The sequence below is a fragment of the Cimex lectularius genome, unplaced genomic scaffold, assembly GCF_000648675.2.
Source record: "Cimex lectularius strain Harlan isolate CLEC.00 unplaced genomic scaffold, Clec_2.1 scaffold39, whole genome shotgun sequence".
Taxonomy (NCBI): Eukaryota; Metazoa; Arthropoda; class Insecta; order Hemiptera; family Cimicidae; genus Cimex; species Cimex lectularius.
Window position 1 is genome coordinate 901,210 of NW_019392653.1, and position 15,220 is coordinate 916,429.

Consider the following 15,220-nt stretch of genomic DNA (forward strand, 5'->3'; position numbering starts at 1 on the left):
CCCTCGTTCACTTATTCTTTGCGAAACAAATCCTCATAAATCGAACAATTTCACCCTCCCTCTCTCGTTCACTCACTATCTCTTTTTCGCTCCTCTCTCTCTCTCTCTCTCTCTCTCTTTCCTCTCTCTTTCCTCTCTCTTTCACTCATTCACTCACTCTCACTCTCCTTCTCTCGTGCGCTCACTATTTCTCTCTCTGTTCTCTCTCGTTCACTTCACTTCCTCACTCACTTATTCATTCCAAAACAAAACCTTATAAATCAATCCATCGATCTCATCCTCTCTCTCTCTCGTTCACTCATTATCTCTCTTTCGCTCCTCTCTCTCACTCTTTCCTCTCTCTTTCACTCATTCACTCACGCTCTCCTTCTTTCATTCACTCACTATCTCTCTCTTTCGCTCATCTCTCTCTCTCTCTCTCTCTCGTTCTTCAAGTTTTTGATGAAATGTTTTGTTACATTCAATCATCAGTGGCGTTTAAATGAATGAAAGGTTGGGGGATGCCGAAGGCGGCCGAAATGTCCCGAGACACGAGCTCCTCCCATTCCGTCAGTCGTTATACGAAAGCGAATCGAACCGATTGTTGATCCCGGCTCAGAAGCCCGAACTTCAGTAGATGCCCAGTCGCAGTCGCGCGCGGATTACCTCGTTGATGATGTCCTGCCATTAAGACAACGATGGAACCCGACGATGAGATATCGCCAAGCCCGACCCTCGAGGAGACCTTTTACATCCTCTCCAAGAAGAACAAGGTGTACAGGGTGAAACTGTCCGAGAAGGGCCTCTGCCTCCAGAAGGAGTCAAACGGGAACGTCAAGACGGAGAGGATCGCCCTCGAGGACATCGTCGGCTGCCGGTGCGTCCGGAGCAAGCGCCTCGACCAGAAATGCGTCTGGAGGCCGACCTCGAAGAAAAACAAGAAGTCGGAAGACGCCGACTGGGAGCAGGCGGAAATCAGCGCAGACCTCTACATCTACGCCTACCTCCTCAAAAAAGGGAAGGTGAAGAGCGGGAAACGAAGGGAAAGGACGGTCATCACACTCAGGTTCAGGTCGTTCGACAAGTACGACGAGAACATGAAAGAGGCACAGAGGTGGAAAGTCACGATAAAATACTTCCTGCACGCCTTGTCCAGTTCTTCGCACCCTTCTTCCTACTTCAAACCCCTAGACTCGAAAATAATCGGTGAGTCAAGTCGATTTATCATTACCAATGCAGGTCCTTTCACGCAACAGTCCTGCAGTCAAATTTCAAATTTAAACCAAACTGGAAAAAACGCGATTTATAATCCGACAGGACTGTACGTGTCAAAATATTCCACCCTTTGACATAATCATATCTATGTAGATTGTATGCAATTTATGCAGTCGGCGCACTGCGTAACAACACTTCTTCCATCTTATTTCGTGACACGACCGGGCAAAACAGCTAGGAACTGCCCAGACATGTTATTTATTCATTATCAGAATTGCACGAGACCTAATATTTATTTANATCATTTGTTATAAGCCAGTCAACAGTCAATTCACGTCAATAAAACTATGCTCTAACGATTCTATCGCCCTTGTAATAATCGTGACATCAAAGGTCGTTTTAATCCCATTTTCGAACAGGATTCCGACTTTACACACTCATAAATGTCAATAAATGCCGATAAAACCTGCGTTTTTTTAATCTATATTACATAATATTTCAAGAAGGTTTAAATTGCTTTTGAACTTGTATTTTTCTGGTAGCCTAGGATGGTGTGGTCTGATTGATAGCCATCCTCTATGAGCTTAAACGTTTCCTACCCTGTTTTAATTATCGTATCTTGGAGAACTTTAACTGGAGGTGTGAATCATCTCCGAGCAACTCATCTACTCGTGAAAGACTGGTGGATGATATGGATGAGACGGAATTATGAAAAATATAATACAGATGAATAATTGAAAGAACAGTCCTGCCCTCACTATACGCGAACGAGGAGCTAGTGCCTGCCACATAAGACTGTCTATCTATCTCTATCGCCCTCTTTCTCCCTCATTCGTTCGCTCAATCATACACTCACTATCGCTCCCTTTCGCTCCCTTGCTCCATCTCTCTCCCTTGTTCACTCATTCACTGACCATATCTCACGCTCCTTCCATATCTCTCTCTATATCTCTATCTATATGTATCTCCCTCCCACCCTCCTCCCCCTCTCTCGCTCACTCAGTAATTCACTCACTATCTATTTCTATCTCCCTCTCATTCCCTCGTTCTCCCTCTCTCGTTCACTCACTCATACACTCACTATCTCTCCCTTTCTCCCTCTCTCGTTCACTCACTCATACACTCACAATCTATTTCTATCTCCCTCTTTTTCCCTCTTTCTCCCTCTCTCGTTCACTCGCTCATACACTCACTATCTATTTCTATCTCCCTCTTTTTCCCTCTTTCTCCCTCTCTCGTTCACTCGCTCATACACTCACTATCTCTCTTTCTCCCTCTCTCGTTCTCTCACTCATACACTCACTATCTATTTCTATCTCCCTCTCTTTCCCTTTTTCTTCCACTCTCATTCATTAACTCATACACTCTGTATCTCTCTCTCTTTCTCCTACTCCCGTTCACTCACTCATACACTCACTATCTCTCTCTCTATCTCCCTCTTTCTCCCTCTCTCGTTCACTCGCTCATACACTCACTATCTCTCTCTTTCTCCCTCTTTTTCCCTCTTTCTCCCTCTCTCGTTCACTCGNCAACTAGAAATTAGTATTTCTTGTTTTTAGTAGAGTAGTTAGACTTTGAACAACCAAAAACAAAAATGCTTTTTCGCAGCGAAAGAAAATATATATATATATATCCCTCTCTCCCTCTCTTCCTCTCCCTATCTATCTATTTGTCTATCTTTCTATCTCTATCTCCATTCCTCCCTCTCTCACTTTTCTCTTATTAATTCTATATCTCTCCCTTTCGCTCTTCCACCCTCCCTCTTTCTTTCTTTCTCTTGTTTATATGTACATAACCTACGTAGGATGTAAGAGAGGCCTAAGAGAAATAATTCAGCTTGACTAAATAAAACTCTATCCATCAGTCAATATATCTCTGTCAACCGTCACTCAACTGTCCAACAGTGTCATCGCGTGGTATACATTAATTCTTCCCCCCTTGAGATGGGACAGCACTGCTCTGGGGCCTCTCTTGACGTAAGCCAAGCTTTCGATCGAGTTTGGCACCCGGGCTTTGCTATTCATGCTCAAGGGCATCCTCCCATCCACCTACTATCTCATACTGCACAGTTACCTCACTGACCGATATCTCCAAGTCATCGAAGGCCATTCCCCCTCTGCATATTTCTCTATCCATGCTGGTATTTCTCAGTAGTGTTCTGGCCCCTACACTATACCAGGTGTTCACAGCTGACATGCCATCACATCCCGAAACGCGCACATCACATTTGCAGACGATACAGCAATTCTCTCAAGCAACTCCGGCCTTGTCATTTCATTCTGTAAAAAGAAAATGATAAAATTTAACACAGACACATCCACACACATTACCTTCACCCTCCGTAAAAATATTTTTCTCCCCTGTTTTCTTAAATAATATTCGCCTCCCAACTGCGGAGAAAGAGCGGTACCTCGGGCTGCACATCGACAAACGACTGACGTGGAATCCTCACACACGACTGAAATGTCATGAGGTTATGACACGACTCTTGAACTCTTGCACGACTTATTGACAAACGCTCTGCATTATGTTAAATTGATAAAATTAATGTCCTTTTTAAATAGTAGATTTTTATAACTAAAATGGGTGTCAAATAAACTTAAAAAAATAAACTTATTTCTGTGATCGTAATTGTTCGTCGTTCGATTGTTGTGCATGTGCTCTTCGTAAACATTCTATTGTCTTCCTACCAAACAAATAGGCATAATGGAGGGTTTTTTAATTCCCATCAATTTTATCTTAATTTGGCCTTTTTCATCCGTTGTAAACGTCCAGTTGGGAGAAAAAACAAAAACAAACAGGAAATCAATTGTTATTCCTAGGTTTCGAGTGAACCCCCTCATCTGGTCATTATCGACCATCTGCCTAGAATTTTAAAAAGACACACGCACGGTGTACGACAGGTCAATTAATTGATTTGTTCCCCGGGCTGGTTATCGCCAATTTAAATGCTATTGATCCATTATCACGCAACGTGGCTTAATTTAATCGCTGTGCTAACAAGAAAAGCGATCGTGACACCCCATATCTTGGATATCTTTGCATTTATCGATTTTTGTTGTCATTTACAAAATCGTTTTTATCTCTCTCTTCCTTCCAGGCATAATTACTCCAAAAAAACAAAACTTTCCAATAACAAATTTCCTACCTTTATTTTTACAAATCCTAACATTGAATATTCTCTCTTTTTCCTTCTTGGGTTTCGGTCAGGTAGTTTGCCATTAAAAGTGAAACGAAAGTCTGGAAATCTCTGTTGAGGCCTTTATCACATCTTCTCTTGGCTCTCTACCTTTTTTCTTTCTTAATTTTTTTATCTTTGCATTTATTTTTTTTCATTCTTCCGTTTGTTTACGGCGTACCTTTATCATCTCATCTCCCTCTATCTCTCTCTTTCTTTATTGATTTCACTATTTCTTCTTTTTTCTTTTCCTCCTTTCTACTTCTCCCTTCCATCCTTCCATTCTTTCTTATCATTCATTTCACAAACGAAAGTCTGGAAATCTCTGTTGCGACGTTTAACATATCTTTTGTTGGCCCTCTCTCTTTTTTCTTTCTTAATTTTTTTATCTTTGCATTTATTTTTTTTTTCATTCTTCCCTTTATTGTCCGCCTTCCTTTATTATCTTCTCATCTCTCTCTCTCTCTCTCTCTCTCTCTCTCTCTCTCTCTCTCTCTCTCTCTCTCTTTCTTGCTCTTAACNCCTCTCCCTCTCCCTCTCCCTCTCCCTCTCCCTCTCCCTCTTACACACGCCCTCACCTACTCACTTTTCTTCAAGAACACAGCACTGATAGTTTTTCGTAATAAAAATAAAATAAAAATTTAACTAGAGAAAATTCGAAAAGTTGACCACAAATTGAGACTTGACATATTCCCTCTGTCACGTGTCACGTCACGTGAGGACCGTTTAAATAAAGTAACGTGCAACTGTTGGAAAATTAAATCGCTTCGTGATAAACGGTTAGAGGAGGAAGGAGAGGAAAAAAGCGCAGATAAAGGAAAACCGATCCATTCCTGGAAAAATCAATCGATCGATCCAAACTACATCACAAACGAAATTCAAAGTTCAAATAATTAAGCGGAAAGTCATTTTGTTTTAACAATCGTTTGTTATTATTGAATCCTTGAAGAGTATCAAAATAGGAAAATTCACTCAATTCCAACCTGGTTTAGGATGTCGTTGGACATGGTCGAATGTTAGCTCGTAATTAAGGCTAACGCAATTTTACCTTCAGTCTGTTTAAGTAGTTAAGTCCGTTCTCTTAAGTTAGGATTATTTTTCTTTTCTTTATTAAATGTAAAAAATTGTTCGTTTTCATTAAAAAAAAAAAAACACGGTTTATTATTATTGCATTGTGTTTGTATTGATAAGTTGTCCTTCGGGAAATTTCGCCCAGGAAAGCCCCGCAATGCGGTTTTTATTTAACTTTTACACACCGGACGTGCTATTTTGTACGTGCTAACCTGAAGGGCCAAGTGCGGCATTCATTAATCCTGCCCTTAAAGAAACGCTTCGAGGAGAAATCCATTCTCTTTTTGCAATTAAGTTTTGCTAAAATAAACCACGGGTATGTTGTCTTCGATACGATGCAAACTGGCCTGAAGCCAACGTGTGGAAAATCAGTATAAAACGGTGACTTTTCGGACGACGGTATTTTTTTAAAGGATAAAAATTAACCCAATTTAGGCTTATCTTCCTCTATTTTTGTCTCATTAATGCAAAAGCCAAACATTGTCTCCTGATAATGTTCGTTAAATTGCGACGAAAACAATTCTGTTATATCGTCCAAAACGGAAAACATTCTTCTTGACTCAATTTAACTTAAAACTTCTAACATCAATATAAACCATTCATTGCTTATCTTAGATAAATAAACTTATATTTACTTAAAAGATTTTCACACGGATTTCTAGGGTATTTTTTACATTTCGCGATTTTTCTACCGCAGATTTATTTAAAAATGGAAATAACTTGATTTTCTTATCGTTTCTCAAAAGGTTCATTCATGCTTATATATAAACCAAATGATGCAAGAAGCCAACACAACAAAGGAAAAATTATTTAGTTATGATTATTTATTATCAGACTGGTTTTGGCTTTCAGCAGATTACTTTATTGTAGGAATGTTTTAAAATTTCCAGTATGACTCAGCATTGGAACAACTTTCTTTATCGTTTCATTTTTCAGAAATTAACACTTCTGATTTAATTCTACTTTTGCGCCGGTTTTTTTTCTCTGTTGATATTTCTGTTTTTCTTTGTATAAAAATTCGTTCAATTCTACTGTGAAAATTGAAGTATTAACATTCTTTTCAAATTCTAACTGTGCACTAACGCATACACACCTATTTGCAATTATTCGGCCCTCCGGGACGGATTTTGAAATTTTTTTATAAATCGCTTTCCGAGGGTGATTCCATGTGTAAAAATATTTTGCTAATTAAAACAGTAACTTGAACCGATTTAATTAGTCTATTGGCCAATTATCCAATATATTCCTCTTTTGTCAATTATTCGGTCATCTGGGACGGTTTTTAATTTTTTAAATTTTTTTTTTTAATAAATCGCTTTGCAAGGATGATTTCATGTGTAAATAATGTTTGCTAATTAAAACAGTAACTTGAACCGATTTAATTAGTCTATTGGCCCAATGAATTATCCAATATATTCCTCTTTTGTCATTTATTCGGTCCTCCGGGACGGATTTTTTAAAATAAATCTCTGCTAGGGTGATTTTATCTGTAAATAATGTTTGCTAATTAAAACAGTAACTTGAACCGACTTACTTAGTCTATTGGTCCAATGAATTATCCAATATATTCCTCTTTTGTCATTTATTCGGTCCTCCGGGATGGATTTTTAATTTTTTTTATATAAATTGCTTTGCTAGGGTGATTTTATGTGTAAATAATGTTTGCTAATTAAAACAGTAACTTGAACCGATTTAATTAGTCTATTGGCCCAATGAATTAGCCAATATATTCCTCTTGTCATTTATTCGGTCCTCCGGGACGGATTTTTTAAAATAAATCTCTGCTAGGGTGATTTCATGTGTAAATAATGTTTGTTAATTAAAACAGTAACTTGAACCGACTTACTTAGTCTATTGGCTCAATGAATTATCCAATATATTCCTCTTTTGTCATTTATTCGGTCCTCCTGGTTGGATTTATCATTAATCGCTTTCCATTGAGTGAATGTTGTCTTTTAACTGATCAGAGTTAAACCATTATTGTACTTGTTGCCTACGAAATATGTACAAAATATTCTCGTTTTATTAAATATTAGGCCCTCCGGGCCGAATTTTTCATAAATCATGTCCCTGAGTGTTTAATTGTTCCTATATAAATAATATTGGGTAAATATTTTAGGTTATTGAGCCATTATACTTGTTCCCTACGAACGGAAAATATATTTCAAAATTTGTATATTCGTACATTATTAAATATTAAGTCCTCCGGGCTGGATTTTTCGTAATCACTTTTCCTTGATTGACTGTTTTATTTGCTCATTATTTTTTCACTGATTACACGGTTATATAAGAGTTCGCTTTTTATTAAATATTAGGTCCTCCAGGTTGGAATTTAAAAAAAAAAAACCTTTCTTTTGATTGACTGTTCGTATAAAACATACTTGGTATTTGTTTTTTAACTTAAACCTATTTTTGTACCATTGTACTTATTGTCTACGAATAGCAAATATCATATTTAATTATTTTAAATTCAAAATTAGTTCCTCCAGGCTGGATTTTTCCTAAAATTGTTTCCCCCGGTGGCTGTTCCTATTATTTCTTAACTAAATAATTATTTTGAACTAATCACAATAGCATCTGTCAACGTTGTAGCCTTCAAACAGCAAATATGTTAGGTCCTCCGGGCCGGATTTCTTTAACTCTTTGTTCAAAGTGACTACAGAAAAAATACTTTGGGTTTACTTTTACTGATTACTGTAACATTTTGAACCATTGTCCTTGTCGCCTAGGAACAGCACGTTTTATTAATTATTAGGTCCTCCGGGCCAGATTTTTCATAAAACACTTTCCTCTGAATAAATACTATTGTTGACTAGCTAAACGACTTGATCCAGCTTACTTTGTATATTTTGATATATGCAAATACATTTCCAACTATTTGGTCTCCTAAGTATATTTTTCTTAATTTTTCCTTTCTTGAAACTTATGAACATAAAATACTTGATTATTTATTTTTTTCTTTGGTAAATAATAAATAAAGCCGAATTGATCCATTATACATGTAGAACTTTTATGTGCGGAGATTTTTCTCGTTTTGCAAAAATATTTGGTCCTCCGGGCTGGATCTGTTACATACCAAATATTTCCTCAGCGTATGTTGTATAAGATTAGTGTACAACATAGTACTTATTAATAGCCAGTGGACAGGAAATATTACGTTAAAATTTGCGTTTTGTAAAGTATTAGGTCCTCCGGGCCGGATTTTGCTCAAATGGCTTTCCCCCGACTGGCCACTGTTCTTGAAATAGTACATCGCAAAATCAACTTAAACGTAAATTTTCAATAGCCTGCTGGTAGAAATAATATAACATTGTGTTTGATAATTGATTCGATATTTAAACAGGAAATTTGCACGGTTTATTAGTTTTATGCACATTTCCGTCCTAGATTGTTGATTTTACAATGACTTTCAACGTCTGGATTTTTTCTAATGGAAATACACGTCGAAATTTTTTTCCAATTTGTATTCCGAATGGTTTGCAATTTTGGAAAAAGGTTTTGTCTTAAAACCACGTCGTATGTTAATTTGTGTATATCGCTGTTATTCAATGTACAAGGACACGTCGTTAACTTTGAAGGCTTTGGAAGGAAACCTTTGTTAAATAGGTAGATAAGCTTATTTGAAAACGTGTAACAAAAGCTTTGTCTCTTTTTCCTCTAGCATACACAACACTCATACACGAGGAAAAAAAATAGCCAAAGAAAAAGGATTTTCGGCCTTTGCCAATCTCTAGAAAACCCGTGGATAATATAAGCCTAATCCTCAAAATCCTCAATTACTCAACCCAATTTCAAGTAAATTGTTCATAATCCGAGATAAGGACGTTTCTTTGATATCATTATTAACCAAAATTTAACATTGATCTCTTTTGAGAGGTAGAAAAAAAAGTACAAGAATTTGCGTCTTATCTCTTATTAAAAACGATCCTGACGCACATTAAAGTTTTGAAAAGAACAGTTACATAACCCTAGAAGAAAGAGAGAAAACCCATGAGAGGACTCTAAAGGTCACATCTAAGCGCGTAGGGCGCAATGATGGAATAAAGTGTTCAAAAATAGAGGAAAAAAGGACGAAAATGTAAAACAACCGATCCAATTTCAAATTGCAAATCACATTTAACCACTGACAGTTCTGTTTGCCCTGTTTTACGGGTAAAGCAATTAAAGCCCCTCATTGACCTGGGAGTTAATTGGTTATTGAACTGATTCATCGTCGATTAACAGGACAATAAATTAATATTTTATAGACTTTCTACGCCTCGAAACAGAATCAAGATTAATTTTCAGTTAGAAGAAGAAAAAACCGGCGATAAAAGTTCTACAAATAGATTATATATTAAACAGATAAGAATCATGGGGCTCATTTAATGTTTTTCTTTTACCTTGAAATGGGTGGAAAAACTCTTATTGCGTCGTATAATTAATTAGAAAAGTTTTATATAATGTATTTTCTTTTGTGCAAATTGTAATTTACCTCTATAGAAGAACGGATGTACAGATTTGTAGATTATTTGGTCCTCCGGGCCGGATATTTTGAAAATCGCGATAGTTAGAGAGATGGTGAGCCAAATTATTGTTTATTTTACTGTGACGTTAAAAAAGAAAAAACTATTAGCCTTACTTGCAATAAAATACTACAACTTAAAAAAAGAAAATCATGCCATACAATTGAGAAAAAAAGCTTAATTATATATAACTTAAAAAATTTAATATTCAGTTGGTATTTTCCCTAAAGTCTATTTATTTGTGGTCTTGTTTCCGGCTGTTCTGTCGCTTTTAGCCTATTTTTTTTTTTTTAAAAGAATTGGTGCCACATAAGAGTGATGAGAGAGAGAGAGAGAGGATGAGAGAGAGAGAGAGAGAGAGAGAGAGAGAGAGAGAGAGAGAGAGAGAGAGAGAGAGCGTGTGTGTGTTTTGTGCCAATTGTTTAGACAGGCGCCAGAATTTTCAAAAATTACTTAGTAAAATAAACTATATGTGTGATGTAAGTGAATGAGGAGAAAGAGAGAGAGAAGTTATGTAAGATGTAAGTGAATGAATGAGTTAAAGGAAGAAAGAATTAGAGAAAAATAGTGAATGAGATTGTTTGTGTGATTGTCAGGACCTCCAGGCTGGATTTAACAAAAATTGCCTAAGAACAACTTCGCACATGAATGATGCGAGACGATACAAGAAAGATAGAGAAGAAATAGAAAAATAACGCCATTTTTTGGTTTTAAATCAGGCGATTTGGTTTTTTCTCCACCCATTCGTTGTTTGCAATCTTGTATTTTCTATTTTTCTTTCATCACATATTTAAAAACAAAGATTCTAAATTTTACTGTCTGCTTGTTATTTGGTATTCAGATAACTGATGATGTTTGGGTGGTTTTATTGTTGTTACTCTTCTATTTTGTATCCTCGATTCTTGAGAACTCTGTCGGATCTACTGATTAATAATACTTTAAATAATAGATAATTTCAAAATAAAGAATCTTCTTTGAATGTGTTTTTTGTAATATTTCCAAAAACGTATGATCATTGTTTGATCCTTTGTTTCAGAGAACAAAATACTCGTCATAATCAACCCGAAAAGTGGAATCGGCCGTGGAAGGGAATTATTCCAGAACAAAGTCGTCCCTTTGCTGACCGAGGCCGACCTCAATTACGACATACACGTGACGACGTGCCGTGACGACGCCAGGAACTTCGTCCGGACGCAGGTCGGTAAGGTGAAAGCCAAGGTGGCAAATAAAATAATTCGAATCATTGCAGAACCTCTGGCAGTACATGGGAGGCGTCGTGTGCATAGGCGGTGACGGTATATTGCACGAAGTGATCAACGGAATCATGGAACGCCCGGACTGGGAAATCCTCTTCAGCGAGCTAAAGCTCGGACCCATTCCGTCCGGGAGTGGCAATGGCCTTGCAAAATCCATCGCCTACTCGCACAAGTAATAAATATTCTTTTATCTTGACATTGATTCAACCAAAAAAAATGTTGAACCCTTGGATGCTTGATTAAAATACAAATGGGGACAATTTTTTTTTTAACATTCAATTTCTTAATAAATATGTCATTACTTAAAGAGTGTGTCGATACTTGAAACAATCTATCTTATAAAATATGAACAATTTCTTTCAAATAAAGTCAAATTTGATTAATGCTTTATTTATAGTTTCTGTGATTTGTCAAATTTCACCACTCTTATATTCAATGACTTTTTACAATAATGATAGAGACTGAATGAGTACTTTGAACCAATTGGTGGACCTCCAAGTGCCAGAATATTCAAAAATTGCTGACGAAAATAATTGTGTGATAAAAGTGAGTGGGGTGAGAAAGAAAGAGAGAAAAGAGAGAGAGAGAGAGAGAGAGAGAGAGAGAGAGAGAGAATGTAATAAAATGTATATGCACTATGTGTGAAACAACAATGTGTGATATTTATGCGATATTCTTTTCAGTTTAAAATATGCTCTAAAACTTGTTTAAAAGTACATACTTCAAATTAAAATGTACAAAATGATATAAAACTGCAATAAAAGCATATATTTTGATAACAAATTAAAATAAAATTATAGAAACTCAAAAGATCTGTTTATAAATGCCTGTTTAAAATGAGCATAGCCAAACCACCTAGTTTTATTCGACGTGTATAAAACCCCGGTGTGAATTACTATTAATGGTAGTTATCATGTCATGAGCAAATGGCAAAATGTCCTCATGACAACATTTCTAGAGCGTGTTAACCATGAATGAATGGAACCAGGTTCAATGTTCAAATTTCAACAAGCATATTTACATAAAATATGTTTATTTACTCTGATCAATTTTGAGACTATCATATTACTTTTTCCCCACAGTGAGCCATTTGATCAAAATCCAGTGCTTGTTTCTACTCTGAACGTTGTCAGAGGCTTCTCAATGCCCTTGGATTTAGTCCGCGTTGAATTGAAATCACAGGTTCGTATAAGACACAATCTTTTTGATTTTTATAATTTATCTGATGTCTGGCCAATTTATACTTTTTTAAACCTTAACAGTGTTTTTTTTTGTCTGAATTCACTTTCTTATCTGAATGCTTGAATTGTTCTGTTATCTCCAATGATACTGCTTCTCAACATTGAACTATGATAAGGCCAATTAGCAAAATTAAAACAAAAATGTCTGTCCAATTTGTGATTAAAAAAAAATAAACTCTTCAAGATAATTTTTTAAAAATATATTCTTAGGTAATGTATTCATTTTTGTCGATTGGATGGGGGCTTTTATCCGATGTCGACATCGAAAGCGAGCGTATAAGGCAATTTGGACAGCAGAGATTCGCAGTTTGGACAGCTGCCAAGCTTATATGTAAGCCCGACACCATTTAAATTCTTACGGTCATTGTAATTTTGTCGTTTTTCAGGTCTGAGAACGTTTAAAGCAACTGTATCTTATCTGCCTGTCGTCAACAACCCTGCTACTATAACAAACCTCGATGATGATGTTGATGCTGTAAGTATAATCAGCCATTGTTTCCTAACTCTTCGAAAAATTGAAAGAAAAAAAAAAGTGACTTTTCATCCACTGCAACCCAAAAGATTTTTCAAATTTTGCTTTTTTAAAAATTTTAATTTAATTTGATGGTAAAAATATTTTAAATCTAGAATGTGGTTTTTTTAACTAATTACAACATTTATTTTTATGTCATATATTTTAATTGCTAATGCATTTTGGGCCGTGTCCCTGGACCTTCTTTAGAACTCATTGTTTAACTAAATGGATCTCACCAGTTAGCCTAGCAGCTCTTAGACAAATCCATTAACAAATAAAGTTATGTTTTTTCTAAAATATTTATTTATTTTTATTTTTTTTAGAAAAGCATTTTGTCAGAAGAAGGGAGGCGGGACAGTTTTTATTCGATCGGCTCTCATAAGTCGACGTTCCTTTCTGCCTTGGGCTCCAGTTATTCTTCCTTAACAGAAGAGACCGTAAGGACTTTTGGGCCACCTTCGACCATTCCGCCGCTCTGCCAGCCGGTGCCATCCAACTGGGTGACCCTGACTGGTAATCATCGTAGGTCCTAGTCAAAGTTGGTTATATTTACAAAAAAAATGTTTTTTCCAGGAAATTTTGTTCTGGTTCATGCTTCCTATCCGTCCCACCTGATGACAGACTGTTTATTTGCACCAAATGCAAAGCTGAACGATGGTTGTATCTGGCTTTGCATCGTCAAAGGGAATATTTCAAAAGCGCATTTAGTTCAGGTTAGTTTGCATTTAAATTTAGCAAATATTCTAATATGGAAATTTTTTTTTTTAATAGTTTCTTCTTGGAATGTCCAATGGGACCCATGTGAACTCATCGGATGTTGTTTTTGTACCTGTGAGCGCATTCCGCCTGGAACCGGAATCGAACGCGAGCATGCTGACGGTGGACGGCGAAAAGGTCGAGAGCGGCCCGATCCAGGCCGAAGTCCTCCCGTCTCTCGCCAACGTCTTCAGCAGGGCCAAGAACTGACAAAACATCCCCTCAGGGGGTTCGCGCTTTTTCGTCTTGCGCTGGTTCAAAGATAGGAAGAGAGGGAAGAGGAAAAAAATCGGTCGTCAATGTCTGTGATCTGTTTGCTTTTTTTTCCGGCTGTTAATCGATGCTTGCCCCCCTTTATTGTTTTTTGTTCATCATCATCACGTATAGTTATTGGTATTGTACCAAACATTCATTGCCAAAATATACAAGATGAGTTGGACTGTTTTATCAATATTTTTAAAATATATATCTTTTGCTGCTGCAAATATATGCTTCTTGCTCAAATTTACTTACTTTAGCCAAATTAAATAATCAGTTTAGACCTTTGATCTTGTATAATATATAATTATTTTTTTACTTTTTTTTTCGGGGGGGGGGGAGGTAGCTGCAATTTTTTCCAATAATGTGATAATGTAAATTGTATAAATATATAAATTTATTTTATTCCTATTGAAGGAATAGGTGCATTTAATGTACATGTTTATGAAATATTCTGTGTACGTATATATATATAATTGAACAAAAAAAATTATTAAAGCTACTTCTATATTCTATGTATAAATGGAAGTGTAAATTGGCCTAAAACTGAATTCCATCTGATGTCATTTTGAATTATGTAAATTTGAAATTGATGTTTAAATTTGGTCATTTTTACAGGCTAGCCTATTCTCGACGGTTTTTTAATGTACAATTAATGTCTTCTTCTTGAATTACCAAGCTTAACGAACCATGGAAACAACCAAGAACAAGTCAAAAAAAGAACCAGAGACCATGTACATGAAAGTGATATTGTAAAAGGCGTGTATTTTTTATTTTCTAAATTTCTTTACACTTGTAGTGTTTAATTTTTAAAAAGCACATTTTCCTATTTTATTTTCTATTAAAAAAAATTAAAAAAAAAAGGCTATTTGTCCTGCATGCATTTGTTCGTTGTTGAATATTTCATTAATTTTTGTTACTTGTTATATTATTAAAATATGTATGATTGATGTAAAAGAAATGTTTTTAACCCTTTACATCTGAGAAGAAAAGTACTGATTAAAACTATGTAAGGGGACAATAAATTTTTAAAACACCGCTGAGCTTTTTTTACAACCGTCTCACCCGCTTACAACCTGGAAAAACTTGTCTTAAAATATCTTGCCTCGGGTTTTAGATGAAAGTTAATAAGAAGGATGTGAAATAATTTGTCGCTGGAGTCCCCCAAGTTTGAACTTAATGGAACAGAGTTCTATTTGTTACTTGTTCCCGAAGTAGAGAAAATGTGGATTATTTATTTTTTAAGT

The 15,220-nt window shown here is 36.1% G+C and overlaps 1 protein-coding gene across 1 annotated transcript; it reads left to right on the plus strand.

Annotated features, from left to right (window-relative positions):
- The first annotated feature begins 475 nt into the window (after positions 1–475).
- Positions 476–15,011, plus strand: LOC106671133 (sphingosine kinase 2). The gene is made up of 9 exons (XM_014401976.2): positions 476–1,185; positions 10,985–11,145; positions 11,198–11,376; positions 12,287–12,386; positions 12,656–12,776; positions 12,832–12,920; positions 13,283–13,472; positions 13,533–13,672; positions 13,731–15,011. The coding sequence occupies exons 1-9, from the start codon at positions 678–680 to the stop codon at positions 13,923–13,925; spliced, it is 1,683 nt and encodes a 560-aa protein (XP_014257462.1). The 5' UTR covers positions 476–677; the 3' UTR covers positions 13,926–15,011.
- Positions 15,012–15,220: the final 209 nt, after the last annotated feature.

Bases quoted from the DNA above. Each gene is read 5' to 3' on its own strand.
- LOC106671133 (XM_014401976.2), top strand. From the start codon at position 678: ATGGAACCCGACGATGAGATATCGCCAAGCCCGACCCTCGAGGAGACC. The intron at 12,921-13,282 runs GTAAGTATAATC...TATTTTTTTTAG, and splicing joins TCGATGATGATGTTGATGCT to AAAAGCATTTTGTCAGAAGA. The intron at 13,473-13,532 runs GTAATCATCGTA...TGTTTTTTCCAG, and splicing joins CAACTGGGTGACCCTGACTG to GAAATTTTGTTCTGGTTCAT.